Genomic DNA, 17,436 nt, shown 5'->3' on the forward strand with positions numbered 1-17,436 from the left:
AAATCTTCCGCACACTTCCAAAAGCGCATGGGACAAACCAGTGCCTGAAACAAAGAGGTTCATCCCACAGACCCGGGCACGCTCTCATCCCCGCCCCACCGATGACAGTGCCGCAGCTCATTGGTCAGATGGCTGCAGCGCGCCCCTCTGATTGGCTGTCCGGCTCTGCGCTGAGCGTCTGTTGTTCCCGGTGGCCTCAGAGTGTCTGCGCAGTGTCAGTGGACCGACTGGATTCATGCTGGCGAGTGGCTCCTCTGTTGGACTGGCAGAACTATTAATGCGGCCGGAGCAGAGCGCATGAAGGTACGTCTTCACACGGGTTTCTGAACTCCACAGATTTAATCCAGACATTTTGGGAGGATTTCTCTTTGAGTTAGAAATCATAATGCAAAAGTCCATAGACAGGTTCGGGCGTCACCTGCTACTTGCTGCTGCTCTGCCGCTTCTGGTTATATATGAAACTTTACTTTATATGAAAGTGATAAACGATAATGCCAAACAAATTTAGATGAGTAAGGATGAGTAAGAGGCGCTGAGATCCAGCGGGTCCTGTGTTGAGTTCATCTTCAGCCTAATGGGTGTGTTTGGTATTGATTTTACCATTATCACTCCAGGCAATCTATACACATAAAGGCTAATGTGTTGATATGGTGATTTTTGCAATACTTTACCGATGGAGCTGAATGTTTCTGGCCCTGGAAATGATAATAACAACAACAACCCCTTGTGTCAGACAAAGGACCAACAGGGTGGCAGGTGGAAGCTCTGCTGTTCCCGAGCAACCACAGCCATCATTTATTCCTCCGGAGGCACTGAGCAGTGTGTCCTGCACGTAGATCCCATCAGCACTGAGTCCTTAATGGTTCATCAGCCAGATTGAGTTCAAGTTTAAACCAGACTTTGTTTTCTACCTGTGTGAAATGACCGTTTGTAAAGTGAACTGTCTTCTTTGGGCCAATTTTCTTGATGCTATCCACACATCAGCTTTGTCAAATGAGCTTGTTGTAAATACACAAACCTCAGTTTTTCTGTATGTGGAACGCATATCTCACAAATCATCCGTCCGGCAATATTGGCAAAAAATATCAACGAGAAATTATGAACAACTGTAAAATCTTCATTGCAGATAAACCAGGAAGAAGAAACACAATGTTTTTATAGCTTTACTCTGCAACATAGACTGTTCATAAAAACCTCTGCACACAAAGTCCAGCTCTCGATCAATAGAAAACTGAAACTATATTGTAGACTCACTAATGAGAATAATAATTCTGAAGTAGGGTCCTGAGCATTACCGCTTCATTTCTTACGGTTTGAGTGCTGGACGTTGTGTGCAGTCTATGGTGCAGAGTGAAGTACGGAAACTTGGTGTTCATCCTTCTTGGTTTATGTGCAATGACAATTTCATAGTCAACTTGTAATACAATAATTAATATTGAACACATTTCTTGTCAAAATCGCACCCTAATCAGCACTGCACTTCCTTGGCCAATTTACAACACACATGCAAAGTATGATGCCGATTAGATAAATGGTTTCTGAGATAAGGGTTCCAAAGACAGACAGACACATTTAGGAGATATGCTTCCAATTTGACTTGTAAATTAGCTTGAACAACATGAATGCAACAACCCATGACAAGACATGTTATGAGTTCATCGATCACATGAATGCACAACCTGCAACACTACCATTTGAAACCACGGGGGCCACAGAGTGGGTTTCAGGGATTTTGCCCTTGAGTGACAATTCCCATGGTGTGGGCATCCCTGGAATGTGGGAATGATTTTCCATGGACGCTGATTTTGAGATATCAGGTGACACACGGAGAGTCTTGCCCTGACATCCAGCAGCTCAAACACACAAATATATAACTAAACTAACTCAGATAACAAAACTGTGTGTGTGAGTGTGTGTCTGTGTGTGTGTTTGTGTGGTTGGGCAGGACTGGAAACTACCCTTGCAGTGCATGTCAAGTTTTTAGCCAGTAAATAACTAGTGATTCACAACGATTCTCTTTGCTGTGAGCGTGCGGTGAGCCACAGAATGCACAGAGGAATTTTTGGAGAGCTCTTGCAGACAGCGGGGAGGAGAGGTTTGTTAAAGTGAAGATGAGAACAGTAGCAGACGGATGAACTCCCAACGGAGCTGGACACCTATAGTGAAAGAACCCTCTTCAACATCATCATCATCATAACACCAAATCTCTGTGGAGAAATTGCTCAGATACACTTTCAGAGAGTTTGAGTATCTACACCAAGGAGCAGTGAAGCTGTTCTAATAGCCGATGGTCAGCCTTGGTTTAACACTTTATGTCAGATTTCTCCTTTAATTTGACAAACATCTGCATCTATATTTAGACTACATATCTACTGCACTGAGCTGTGATATTACCTCCACCAAGGTTATGGTTTCTCGTCTGTTTGTTTGTCAGCAGGATTATTCAAAATATGGGCCGAGAAAGAACCCTTTAAATTTTGGGCTGGATCCAACCAAAGGGGCCAGGAAACTTTCTTTAACATAGCAGATTGTGTTTTTTTTTTTTTACATTTTCACAGATTCCCAGGGAATAATTCATGGATCTTACAGGAAAAAAAAACACTGGTATATTTAGGGGAGTGACATGAATGAGTGTGTGAAATTTGGTGCAGCTTGATTGAATTTCATGTGCTCCACTGAATGCCATGGTTTGTGTGAGAGAGGAGTAAGAGACAAGCTGATCATTATAGTTTCAAACAGATGATCAGCACACCGAGCAGCAGCCACAGCATCATTATAAGGCCCTGACAACAACCCGAAGGTCGACCTCACCCCGACGTTAAAACTGTGGTTTTGTCATTTTCTTAATTAGGGATGATGTCAGCAGTGTGAGGTACATTATGTCTGGTCCCTGAGACTAGACTGGGCCTGGCTGGTGAATCACAGTGTGTGGACTGGAGTGTTGGATGGCTAATGCCTTAAAAGTGTGTGCGAAAGAAGACGTTTCATGGAATCACATTCACCTCATGGCTTTTAAGATTGCACTGCACCTTTGCATTGGACAGTTTGTGTTGAATACGACAGACAACTGTCCTCAGTATATCCCCTGAGCAACTTAAAATGCAGATATGCTAATGCCTTCCTGTTTATAACCCTGAGCACAACCCAGCGAGGCCACAGATGGGACCCAGAGTCTCTGTGCCACTGAAAAATGCCCTAAGCAAAGTTACCAATAAACACTTCTCTGCACATAAATCCATTCCCAATATTCAGAGGCATTCATATTCTTTGTGTTGATGGGTCATTCTGATTGCATTCATGTTCATTTGTTTATTTTTGCACAATACAACCAGGTTTTATGAACAATGTCATATATATCTGTACCATAAAGAATATCTAATTCTCATTTCCTCTGTTTGTCTGTCTGTCGTCAGGAGGAGAAAATGAATGTGGAGGCTCTGAGCCGAGCAGAGCTGCTGACTTTCCTCAGTATTTTGGAGGGCGAGCTGGAGGCCCAGGATGAGGTCATACACACCCTCAGGGTGAGTTGGACTCTGCAGTGCACCGACACAAATCTACACATGGACTTTAGGAGTGTGTACATACAATAACTATCAAAGAAGATAATATTATAGCCATCCTAACAAACGATTGAATTAAACTTATTCTTAACTTCTCTTTGTTAATGATGACGTCCTCATGAAATGAACCTGTTTCGGCATTACACCCCCAAAAAGAATGTCAGCAGACAGGGAGGGGATGTGTAAACAGGAAAGTGAGGAAACTGAGCTGATGAAGACAATGGCACAGGCACCCGTCTGGTTTCCGAGGTCTTTTATTCTTACACAGAACCAACGGTACCCCCAGTCAGACCAGTCCACAGCCACAGCTGAAACCTGTGCTCTTTATCTTGTATTGTGATTTCTCGAACAGTTGTTGCTTTAATCCTCCGTTTTGTGAAGCTCATTCACTCCTGTTCAAAGAAGCAGCCTCGGTCGTCAGTGTTGTGCATAAACGAACACAAACGATTGAACATTGAACACGTTCACTTTTGTGAGAACGATGAACTGAACGCAATCTATTGACAAATAATGAATTTGAACGTTGAACACGTTCATATTTTAGCATACTCGCTTATAGACGACAACTTCTCTCTTTATGTGTAACTTTATTAAAGTCCAACAAACCCCACCGTATTCTTCATTCAAGGGGTAGTGATGGATACAGTTCTTTAAAAAACAAGTTAAGTCTTTCATTCTCACTTTCCACCTTAAAACTATGAAATGAACTGAACTATGAACTCGTTCAGAATTTAAATGGTGAACTATGAACGTGAACGATTCATGTTTACTTGTATGAACTGAACTTTGAACTAGTTCATGAGAGGTGTGAACTTGCTGTCGGTCGTCCACAAAGCTCTGCAGTATTTCAGTCCGGTCCGATTGGTTCCCTCCATGTCTCTGGCAGCTTTTTCACACTCATGACCACAGCAGCTGCTCCATGCTCGGATGAACCCGCTTTTCGCCCTGAATGCTTGACTTATTGTCTGAAATAAGTGGTTGGGGTTTGCGATGAGGACAAGTAGCAGCCGGGAGCGTCTTGTTCTCATAAATGGGCCTTAATCATGAAGTTTCTCTAGAATGCAAGTGAGGCAGTAATCATGAGATAATTTCAGTGTCAGGGCCCGAGGAGGAGCCAGTCTTAACCACAGGCGCTCAGATGCAACTCGAATGGCAGCTGTCCAGATCTGACGCATGCAGGGATTGACCTGAAACACACACGCACACACACACACACACACACACACACACACACACACACACACACACACACACACACACACACACACACACACACACACAGTCATTCCCTTAGGACAAATGTACAGTCGCCTTGTTGTCTGTACGTATTCCTCTTTCCGTATCTCCGACTACACTGCTTGTTTTCCTCTCCCGCCTCTCTTCCTCCTCACTTACTCACACACAGCCACGTTACATGGGGTCTTTCATGTTTGACCATGACCCATGTCCGATCTGCCCACTCACTCCCGAACCCACACTCCGGTGGTCTCTTGTGGGCCTGCTAGAGGCTGCGGTGTTTATTGTGGAGAGGATGTACAAGAGTTGTAGGCTCAAATCACTGACTTCCCTTGTTCCCACTGGGGGCCTGTGCACCATTTTAACCGTCTGGTCCATGTTAGGACAGATTGTGTGTGGAGACATGTGGCTGCAGAGGAGATTGCCAGGGGTTGATAAAACCCTAATGTGTCCAATATTGAGCTGTTAGTCTGTGTATTAAATTGGCAGGTGGGCCGTCTGTTTTTACAGCTCGTCTCTCTCTCTGTCTTGGCTGTTTTTCATATTCCCACTGTGGTTTTTATTTTTCCCGGGATCTTGATATGCCACGAACAATTCTAAGAACTTACTAGCAGTCTCCTCTCAAGTGTTGTCAGCTAACAAGCTCTGTGTGTGCCAGTAATGTTTACTTGCACTTGAGGATGGCTCTCAAATCCTCCCCACCCTTTTCCCACTTAATAATATATATATATAATGAAATAATATGTCCTTTCCCCATGTACTTGATGGGCCTTTGTTTTTCTCTGGGGGAGCAGCATTCAGGTGCTTTTTAACCCTTCCCTCACCCTAAAGCCTTCATCTGTAAAGCTGCTTCAGTGTTTACTTAGTTACAGCTTGGCATGGCATCACCGATGGGACTTGTCTCCACAGATTCGTGATCATAGTGTTTCCACTTCTCATCGCTATGGACACAGATAAGCGGTTTTAGTCAAGGGAACATTCCTGAGAACATGACACCAGTAAAGGGTCCTGCATTCCAACAGGAGTGGCATATATCTGAGTAGATGATTGTCTATATCTGCACAGGAACTGAGGTTATAATGATCTTTTGTCTGTCAGGTAATAATGGCACAAATCCAGCATGAAGCAAGTTTGCATAGAATTGTTGGTTACAGATATGGAAATAGACTGTCGCTGCTACCTGCCCCTGACATAGTCACAGAGGAGGGGCCAACGTCTGTCCTCTGCATTGCTTCTGAGACAATAAGTAAACAGGTAAGCAAAGTGGAAAAACAAACCTGGAACGTTGAAGATTATAATATCGAGATACGCCTCACACCTGCACTGAGAGACTGCTTTCATTTTTTTGTTTTGGCCTCAAATACCTGTGGTTGCGAAACCAATATTTATATATATCCGTTAACTGTTTGTTTACTCAGGCTCAGGTTTGTTCCTATGGTTACACTCCGCAGGACCTTTTTTTTTCCCTCTCATATGATGTCATATCCTACAATCCTAAAACACTTTGTCTATTTTTGCAGGCTGACGTCTTTTCCTGACTCCATAAACAATACGGCTTGGCTATGAATGTGCAGTTCAGATAACATTGTGTGTTTAGTTACTTTGACAAGAATCACTGCCTAATTTGGACACGTCGTCATGATACGAACGGGACCAAAGCAGCACGATTTATAAAAAAACAAACAAATAAAGAAAGTAGATGCCACACAGCTACACATGAGGTGGCCTTAGTGGCAAGGTAATACCTGATACTTATCTGTGATGACAGTTAAATGTATCCACACCCCAAGGCCTGGGAGAGAAAAGCTCCCTGACCTGAAAAAGCTCACATGACAACAACACACCTGATAAAGCCTTCATGCTTTTATTGGTTAGAATTGGTACAAAGAGACACACAAAGTACATCGCGCACACAATTCCTGACACGCCCATATGAGTGACATCGATCAGATCGTGTTTCCTTCAGGATGCCTTGTTATGGCTGCTTCTCTTATCGCCAGAGACACAGCTAGAAAATAAAGGTTAATATCTGTAACGATAATCAACTCCACCCTTCACTTCTGTTTGCTCTGAGTTGGAGAGTGTATTTGCCAGCTACACATACAATAGTTGTAAAGGAGGTCAGGCCAAACCGAGATAACAGCCAGACGGAGATAAGAGAAATCACTGCTTTTTTCAATGAAGAGTCTTTTTCAGTGTTTTGTCCTCTTCTTTTATCTCTTCTTTTATTATATTCAGCATTTAGTGCATACATTTTCAAGAGTGGATACCCGACCCGAGCCCATAGCAACCCAATGATATTCGGGTTAGATTCTGTCACGTTTTCTGCGCTGTCTACTTGAGTCTTTACACTGCAGGTGCTCGTTTAATTTTCTCTTGGGCTTGGACAGGTTCGAACAGAAAATTGCGGTCCGACCTTCACTGCGTTCAGTACATAAAGTATGTAGATACTAACAAATACAAAGGTAACAGGTGATTGTATTTTTTATAGAACATAAACGTACCTAGACATAGGTAGCAGGGGTGATGTGAAGGAAGAAAAGTTACAAGAAAAAAAATGTCAACAGCAGGAAAAACAGATGGGTTGATCTTGATGATCAGTTTGGGTTTCAATGCATTTCAGCTTAGTAGAATGGTTTGGTTGAGTATTATTATTTCTTTCTGTTCCTACATATACTCACATGTCTTCATTTATACATGTGTTGCACTCCTACTTCCACCTAATGTGCAAAGACATGCAGATTAGGGTTATGTTAATTGGAGAGTCTAAATTGATTGTAGGTATGAATGTGAGCGCATGCTGGCCATGCGATACGTTGGCGACCTGTGTGGGGTGTACCTCGCCTCTAGCCGAATATCAACTGAGCATAGATGATGTGGTAGTTGTGTAGATGAATAGATGGAACTGTTGTGCGAGGAGATTCATATAAGGAGATAATTAACTGCTGCAATCAAGGAACAGGGATTGTGTGGTGGTTATTTCATCCCAGAGATGTATCCAGTTGCTCTCATTGTGTGCGTCTTGCGCTGAGTAGTGTTTGACTTTTTATTGTATTAGCCGAATGTGTAATATGCTGAAGGTGTTATTAAAGATTTCATTCCAAATTTGCTAATGAGAGTGGATGTTAAGTTATCTTTCCCATTTGTTAATTGGAATATGAGGGGACGGTCAGTTGAATATAGAAGTTAATACAGTTTCCAGAGTGGGTCAATGCTGTTTCTAAATGCTAATGAAGGGTCGGCCTGTGACTGCTGCCGTATGTCTTGAAATTATTTTATGGCAGCTTCTCTTCTCTATAGATCCAGCAAGATAATAAAGTTTCATATTTGTAATAATAATCAACCACACCCGTGGCTGCCTTTTGGACTTGGAGAGTATTTGCCTAAAACACAAGAAATAGTGGTAAAGGAGGTGAGGCCAAACCGAGATAACGTACAGTCTGAGATAAGAAAAATCACTGCTAGTCCAATAAAGTCTGACACCATCAGTGATTCACTCCGTCGGTTTAACTTGTGACTCTCTTTCGAGAAATTCCCCCTCACTTCTACTTTCCACATTTTAATAATAATGATAATAACTTAATATGAATAATGATATGTTATGCTTCTCCAGAGCCTTCTCCTGACCACAGGGTGAGATCACCTGCTTCATCACTAACTGCTGATGATATTGTGTGAGGCAGTTAAACGTTACTTTATTGCTTTGTGTGTTTAGTGTCTTCCCAGTTATCTTAGTGCCGTCTGTGGTTGATGTGTGGGTGGAAGGTGCGGAGGATACAACTTAAGCCTTAGACACACACACACCTTTGCTTACACTTCAAAAAGCAACCCAACCCCCACCCACCCAGTCTTTCTCTTTCTCGCTCTCTCTCTCTCACCCTCTTTTTTCTTTCTATATTTCTTTTTCTCTTTCTCTTACTTTCTGTCTTCTGGATTAATAAAACATGTCGACTATTATGCATAGCCATCTCTCAGTAAATGTTTGTCCCCTTATTAGTCATACCTTCAGATTCCTACGTATATAAACCAAAATCATGAGGAAACCCGCTGCACTACCACGTGCACTACCTTGCATCAACAGCATGATCCTTCACCAGTTACACTATGATGGAAGTGTGGGGACTTTTCCTTCACGTCATTTTGGAAAACTAATCAGTGTGGTGAATAAAAACATTCACTGACTAAGGTAGATTTAATCTACAGTTTCTATCTTTGGTTACCGCTGTTGCCTCAGAGCAAGAAAGTCAAGCGTTAGTATCGGCCGAACCGCAGTACACCAACTTCACTCCACGATCACTTCTTTGCAAACTTATAATCTTACAGTTGTTCTTTCCCGATTCTAATTTTCTGCTCTCATACATGCACTAACTTGACACTGTGCTTTTCTTGCACTGCAGATTTACTGGATGAACAACTTTTCTTTGTTTTGAAATAGAATAGAACTCAGAGACAACCTCAAACACCTGTATATTTTACATAAATAAGATGTTGTCCTCCGTCCTCTTCTTGGGAAGATGCTTGCACGGGACTCCTTAGGTTTGAGTTCCATGTAAGAGGCTTTTAATATCTGACAGGTCTGTTTGTGCCGTTCTTTTGTCTCCGTGTGTCTAATAGTTCTTCTGAGGAATTCATCAGGAATGCATACTTTTCCCATAAGCCCCACTGCAAGGCTTCTGGAATTGAGACGTTACCTTGGAGACAGCCAGTTATGCTAAGAACCTCATGCAGGATGGAAAACACACACACCAGCATCACGCTCATAGAGTAAAACATACATAGTCATTAAAAGTTTTATGTCGGAGTCTGAATAACGGCCAAACTGGACATTTGCAACAGGAGGTATGCATCCAATACCACTCAGAGCTGTAATTATGTCCATGCTACCTGCAGAGCTCATTGTGTGACAGTCATTCCAGAGGCTCAGGAAGGAAACCGGATTCCCTGGCTCCTTTCAGTTCGCACAAGGGCATGATTGTGCCCAGAGGCTGTAGGTACCTGACTGACAGACAACTTTTCCAGGTGGAAAGCATCAGGTTGTCTTTCACACCTTGTTACAGCTGTGGGAATGCATTAGAGGATAAAGGCTGTTGAAGGAGGCAGTGATCAAACAAGCTGCCGCTGAACAAATTCAAACGCACGGCATGAAATAGCAGAGGAATTCTTGCATACTTGGTGCAAATTTAAAAAATGATCAACTAAGCAGTCAATCAAAAATAACTTGACAGCATATAATCTATTTCTTGCCCAAATTAGTTGTGGCGACATTTTTGTCCCGTGGCTGTGCAGCAATGAGAACCTTGCAGAAGAGAGGGTTTGGTTGTTGTGCTCTGTCATAAAGGAAAGCACACTCTGTCATTATGATCGGATGTATCCTGAGAAAACCAGGAGAGACCAGACGCTAGGCTACAGCTTCCACGACTACAACTACTACTACTACTACTATTATTACTACTTCTACTACTATTACACACACACACACACGCAATCCAATCTCAGCACGGCCCTTAAACACTCCAGCTATATATAGAAAAAAACTTTACCGCTTTTCAAAGCCCAGCACAAAAAACATATGCACAGAGCCACAAGTAAACATGCACACAATGGCCTACACAAACACACAGTAAAAAGACACAGACACACTACACACTCACACTCTCACACCCAATCTCACACATTGAAGCCTACTGGGTCAGACATGGAGACAATGCATGAGGCTGAAGGCATTGAGACAGTGTCTTTGTGCGAATTCTGTAATCTCCTCACTGAGGGTCGCATTCTTTGTGCAGCCATAGAAAAAGCCTCAAATACAGCCTCCTTTCTGATGCCCTCCGGCTGTGTGTGTGTGTGTGCGTGTGCGTGTGCGTGTGCGTGTGTGCTGCAGTGGTCCGAGGGCGTGTGAAAAAAGAGTCTGACAGAGAGAGGCGGAAGTAGAGAGAGACATTTTCTGAGAATGATGATGAACCAACAGAGGAATGCGGTGCCATGCGTGTTTGGGCAGGGGGACGACGGGGGCCGGGGGTGTTTGATGAGGACTGCACAGGGAGACGGAGACGGGTGTCCCGGAGACACGTGGAGTGAACCCTGAGGCATGTGCTTGCATCACCAGCATTGCCAGCTGACCCTGTGACGCCAGGACTCAAACATACTAACTGCATGTAATGAATGAGACCTGATGATGAATCGGTCTGAGCGGGAGTCAGGTCAGCAGAGCGCTATCACGTTTCACCTCTGATTCTTGTCAGTCCAGCAAGTTTCTCTCAAACAAGCTGAAATAATCAGGTGTCCTACATCGTTTTATACCTCAGGATTACATTTTCACCCTTAACCAAGTATGCTACCACTTATCATTCAATTAATTTGTTTTAGTTTAGGTATTATCCAACAACTTAATTAATATTGCTCTTGAGTGGGTGTGTCTGATTTCATGGCCTGGTCCTTCACCCCTGCATCCCTGGGGAGGAGTTAGCATCTGCCCCTGGTGGGGGTTGGACAGCCCGGCCTCACCTCTTTGTGTTTGGGTTGAGGGGTAGAGCCATCTGCTTGTGCTCAAACTGACAATAAAAATCAGGTTTCCTGCACACACACAGACACACACACACACACGCACACACACACACACACACACAAACAGACACACACATCTTAGTCTATGTTCGATGGTGATATGAATTCCTAAAGTTATAACCTATAAGTCAGTCTTCGCTTGTGCTTGTGCATGATGTGCTTAAGTTTGTGTGTCTATGCTTATACATTATGTTTGTGATGAGTTACCTTGTGTTTTTCTTGGCACTAGTAGTTGGGCCTCATGTTATCTTCTGAGCACATTCTTTCCTGTGCTACAGTGTAGAAAAGAGATCTCATCCTATCAAAACCATTTACTGACAAACGAATAGGCAGGTACATGGACTCACAGGATATGAATCTTCTCTGTAAGTCACATGTAACCAGTGAGGACACACACAGCACTTGGCTGGATGCAAACTTGTTCCCCCCCTGAGCTACAAATGTATGTTTCATTACGTCCACCAAGGTGGTTATGTTTCGTCCATTTGTTTGTTGGTTATTTGGTTTATTTCACAAAAACTACTCACTGCAAGAAAGAACTCAATATATTTTGGTGTGGATATGGATAAAGCACTGGATCCGGGAATTTAACTTTTTAACATTGCAAGACAGGATATTTTTTGAAATTGGATATTATTGTATCTAGAAGATTTAAATGTGGTTAGGAATTCTTCAGTTGCTGTAAAGATATATATAGGGCTACAAACCTATAACTCCCACAAATGTGTAGCAGAGATAATGTGTACTCAGCAAATGAGTGGTATCCTCAAAAGTTTTAGAAGTATGTCCAATGAACATGACCTACTTGGTGCGGAATTTAAGGAATCCGGCGGGACTTGGCGGAAGGATGCGCTCTACTGAGTGTCATGTCTTCCTGTGGTGTGTGCTTATCAAGTTAAGAGTCAGGAGTTAATGCCTAAAAACAAAATGATGAATGTGTGTTGTATGTTTCTCTGTATCTATTAGGCTCAACACAGAGATGCTTTCATCCAAGAGCGCTATGGTCAGTACGACCTTAGCGATCCGTTCCTGGCGCTGCAGCGGGACAACAAGTCCGCGGAGCGCCAAAGCCCACTCCCCGAGCATCAAACACACCTGCAGGGTCGGGCGGTGGGCCCGAATCCTCTGGCTGTCCTCAAACTCGTCATGGCTCACTGCAAGAGGATGCAGGACAGGATGATGGGACAGCTTGCTGCTGCTGAGAGCAGTCACAGGAGGGTAAGAGGCATAAAAACACTAAATTCTGCAGCTCCCCTGTCCTGTATGAGGAAGATGTGTCACTCACAATTGGCTTGTTATGCATGTGAATGGAAGCAACATACATGCATGTCTCCATGTTTCAGACCCTGTAGACTTGGCTTGAGTGAGAGAGGCAGAGGGGATAGAGAGGGGATATAGAGCTTCATTACAGCGGGTTTATGGGAGTCACTGCTGACTGTCAACTTCAGAGAGTTTGAGGAAACAGACAAAGCCTTGTCATAAAGTTGGGCTTCTTCTACGCAGCTGATCAGCTTCACAGCAGCAATACTGTGCGCGGAAGGACAGTTACTCTGATAAATCAATGACATGTGCAAGTTTCATATTTATGCACCGAAACAAAAAATATAACTGTTTTATTTGGCTGTATGCTTTCTAGATGATAGCTGATCTGGAGGAGGAGAAACGTCGGCACGCCCAGGACTCTGCACATAGTGAGGATTTAACCGTCATGCTGCAGACGGAAAGAGACCAACTGCTGCAACAGGTGCACCTGACATGTTAAAGATAAAAGTCTGCGTATGGCCTACTGTTTTACTATTTGTGTATTTGTATGCGGTTTTGTTTGATAAACACGTGAAACTCTCAGCTAAACCTGTGCTCACTGGCTGACATACAATATCTGAACATCCGTTAGGAGAGATTTTTCTGTTTCCGTTCTGCTCCTCCTCTTTCCCTCTCCTCTGCCTGTCTGCACATTGTTCATTTTCATCATCAGTCATACCGAGCAGCAATCATCAGTGCAGCTCCACTGTGTGAGTCAATAACGTAGAGAGGGCTGTAAAAAGTACACAGAGGCACTCGTATGCACAAGCACAGGGCTGTTCTAGAGGAAACAGGGGAGGAAAGGGCCATTGTGTAGCTGTGCAGCAGCCACGGGGCTTTATGGCCTCAGGAAACCTGAGATAATGGATGACCATGCCTTACGCAAGGTCAGCTTGTACACACACACACACGCACACACACACACACACACACACACACACACACACACACACACACACACACACACACACACACACACACACCTACTGTGAGCACAAAAACAGCACCATACAAACTAAGCACAAGGGACTTATGTAAGAAAGGGTCCCTGAGTGTCTCCCAGTCTTCCTCGGGCTTTCCCGCACGTGTTGTTTTTTGGACACTAATAGTATACATTAGATTTTATTCTATCACCTCCCATTTCCTTCTATTCATCAAAGCTTTTAAGCAGTCCAGTCACCGGCTGATGACCTCAGAGCACACTGAACTTTCCATAAACATGCCATGTAAGCAAAAAAAACTTTTTTTTCACGAGGCAAAAGGCTAAAAACTGCCCCCCTGGTCCGACTCTCTAAAGTCTTAAACACATAATGTACTTTATCTTCGTTCCTCTGACTCACATGGACCTAATTTATATTCATCGGACAAAACTTTATGTAGATATAGCCAAGAAACTTAGGATTTGATTACCTACAATTGATGTCAGCCATTTTTTTTAATTCTTAAAAACCTTTTAACAGTTTGTGCTGTCTGAGTGGGCCCCATTTCCATATGTGTCGTGTCTAATGGAAAAGATAGGATTAAAATTAATCTATTGCAAATTAGCCACTTAAATGAAATAGCCGAACTATAGTCAGTATCATGAATGCTATTGGCATATATCGTGAATTATATGAAAATGAATAGACCTAAAATAGAAAGAAATACAGTCCATGTATACAAATATGCTGTAAGTTGCTGCCAACTCAGTCATAATAGTTTTGGTTTTTTTGCAAAATGCATGTCTTAATGTTTTATACCAATAGTTCCAGCAATTCTTTTTTCATTTACTTGCTCATGCTGTTTAATTTAATGCAACAAAGCAGTGCTCTTTCGCCTCCTTGTGGTCAACGTTGGAAGACTTTCCTTGTCTTGACTTGTATTCCTCTCCCTCTCTTTCTAGCTGGAAGGGGAGCGTGACAGTGTGCGGAGGTTGGAGAAGGAACAGGCACAGCTAGTGAGCAAGGTGGAGGAGTCACTGTCCCAGCAGCAGCGGGTCTCCTCCACTCTGACCCTGGAGCTCCAGAAAGCCAGCGGCCAGGCTCAGGAGGAGGCTCAGAAGGTCTCCCAACTTCAAACCTTGCTCCAAGATGAGACCAGTGCTCTAGAGAAGATCCAAGGGATCCTCGAAAGTGAGAGGAGCAGGGCGGCCCAGCTAGAGGCCAGGTCTGAGGGGCAGCAGGCTGAGTTTGACTCTGAACTAGAGCGGATGAAAGCAAAGGTCAGCAAAATGGAGGAGAGGAGTAGGGAGTTGGAGAGGCAGGTGGAGGAGCTGAGGAAAAGGTTGGCTGAGCCTGAAGAAGGTAAAGAGGGCGTGAAGGAGGATGTGACGGAGGTGAAAGAGACGCTGTCCAAGGCGATGGTGGTGTCCACCTCTGCTGAGACTGTACCGGATGGAAAGGTAACTGTCACTCCTAAATCCACCTCACTGTCAAAGGTCAACGGCCATCACGATCATAAAGAGACTGAACCAACTCAGGAGGGGAGGGGAGCAGACAATGGAGGGCTGATAGAGAATGGGGGAGCTGCACCTTTGCATTTCCCTCTTCACCCTCACCCTCACCCTCACTCTCCCTCCAGCACAGCCTCCTCCTCTCTCTCCTCCTCCCCCATTTCCTCCCCCATCCTTGCCAAGCGCCTGGGCAGCCCAGGTTTGCATCAGTCCTCCTACCAGGCCGGAGTCAACCAGCGATTCCAGGCTGCCAGGCACAAGTTCCAGAGCCAGGCAGAGCTGGAGCAGCAGCAGGGTGGCCCGCTTTCCCCCAGGGACCTCTCCCCCACCACCTCCTCCATTCCTCCCCCACCAGAGCACAGCACAGCTAAGCAGCTGGCCCGCAACACTGTCACTCAGGTGCTGTCCCGCTTCACCAGCCAGCAAGCGGGAGTCAAGCTGGCCCCTCTCAGCAGCTCTCCGTTCGGTACAGACTACCGAAACCTAGCAGCGTCCCCTCCTGGTGGGAGGTCACCTTCTTCAGGGCCCTTATCTCCAGGCATCCGCTCCCCCCTCACTCCTCGCTCAGAGAGGACCCATCCTCCTCCGATCCCTCCCAAGAAGCCAGGCATGAGTCCAACTCCAGGCTCCCCAAGTCACTCAGCTCGGACCAGCCTCTTCCCCGAGCTGACCGGCACCTGTGGGCAGAGCAACAACGGCCAGGAGGGAGCCAAGGAATCAGACCTTTTATTTTCTAGCAGCTAACGTCCGGTTCACACAAACTCACTTCTAAACGAGTCAGACCTTAATCAAAGTTTACTGTAATTTTCATCTTTACTGGCGCTCAAGCCCACTTCATTGCACTCATCCACAGATAGACTGGTTCAAACCACAGACTGTATACACACTTCCCATCATATAATTAGGAAGCTAAAATATTCCTATTGCGGGTGCCACCATCTTGCACTTCTGACATCATTTGGAGCCAGTAGAGATTGTGGGGCGGAGCCATAGTATCGAGGTCCTGCCCGTACATGCGCTTGACCAACCGCGAATCACTCTCAGCTGTCAATCACAATGTTTCTACCCATTTTAGAACATAAAAAAACAAAAACTAAACTTACGGTCAAAATGAAAACTTGAACATACATCAGTGTGATAAGAACTATCTAAAACTGAAACAATCTCGTACTTTGAACGTCTACTGGTTTGTCCATGTCCCATCCACTAACATGGGGGAGGTGGGGTTTATCACCTATAATGCAGCCAATCACCAGGGGACCATCAAGATGATTTGGCTGTCATGTCGTCCATCTTTATTTACAGTCTATGCACCCCTACCCCCATAGTCTTTTATGGATGCTTTCATTGGATATTTCTTACGTTCCTGTCTTTGGTTCTTTATGTAGAGTATTTTAGTTTAAAATTTTAGAGTAAAAAATATTTATGTTATTTTTCAATTAAACCCTATATTAGGGGTGTTGAGAAACCATATATAAAGAATACTGTTGACTTTTAAAAACAAAATGTCAGTGGGATCTTAAAGCACAACCCTTCTTTTCTTTACCCTTTAATGCTTACAACTGCCTGTTAGAATAAAAGAAGACTTTAGTCAGATACAGCACTGTGTAGCTAGTGGAGGGGCCAAAATATAGATGTAGAGCATAGTGAAAGTGTAGCTGTCACCATGTCACAATAAAATAGTAACTTTAAACTGTTTTGCCAACTTATTCTTATGCAGCTGTTGTGGAGATTGGCAATGGAAATATTATACTGTAAATAATTTAAATGAACAATATCACTTGCATGTTGTTTTTTTGTTTTTTACTACTAGTCACAGATACACTGAATCTTGTCTTGAAAAAGGGAGAGCACACTTTGCACTACATTTCTCTAAGACACTGTATGTCTACAATTTCAGATGTTTTATTCAGGGAAAGATTAATTTCCGCCTCACTAGATCCGAGACGGACTGAGTCCTGTGCCGAGAACCATTTGGTATAAGGGGTTGAATCTTGCTACTGTAACGATTGTTTCTATAGCACATATCAAATAATTTACATAGTATTGTGTGTGTTGTCCTAATGATGCAACATGTTTTATTTTACATTTATTGTGTTTTATGTTTTGTTTTCTAGCTTTAAAAACCAAGAATTCATCGAAAGAAATTATTTTAGCCTTTTGATTTAAATGTCAATTTATATACACACTGCTTAACTGTGAGGGCCAACGTCCCTCAGCTTTCTCTAGAATATATGCATATGTTGAACACCTGAAACACCTAGTGGTATTTTAAATAAATTACCCATGCCTTAAAGATGTGTGTTTGTTTTGTTTTTGTTTATTACCTTTGCAAAGATAGTT

At 43.6% G+C, this 17,436-nt stretch overlaps 1 protein-coding gene across 1 annotated transcript; it reads left to right on the forward strand.

Moving 5' to 3' along the window:
* Window positions 1-227: 227 nt before the first annotated feature.
* LOC133005154 (CTTNBP2 N-terminal-like protein) lies at window positions 228-17,389 on the forward strand. Its single transcript, XM_061074744.1, has 5 exons — window positions 228-303; window positions 3,414-3,521; window positions 12,327-12,578; window positions 12,997-13,104; window positions 14,545-17,389. Exons 1-5 carry the CDS (start codon window positions 298-300, stop codon window positions 15,835-15,837), a joined length of 1,767 nt encoding a protein of 588 aa, XP_060930727.1. The 5' UTR covers window positions 228-297; the 3' UTR covers window positions 15,838-17,389.
* The last annotated feature ends 47 nt before the right edge of the window (window positions 17,390-17,436 follow it).

This window comes from Limanda limanda, chromosome 7, assembly GCF_963576545.1.
Source record: "Limanda limanda chromosome 7, fLimLim1.1, whole genome shotgun sequence".
NCBI classification, from domain to species: domain Eukaryota; kingdom Metazoa; phylum Chordata; class Actinopteri; order Pleuronectiformes; family Pleuronectidae; genus Limanda; species Limanda limanda.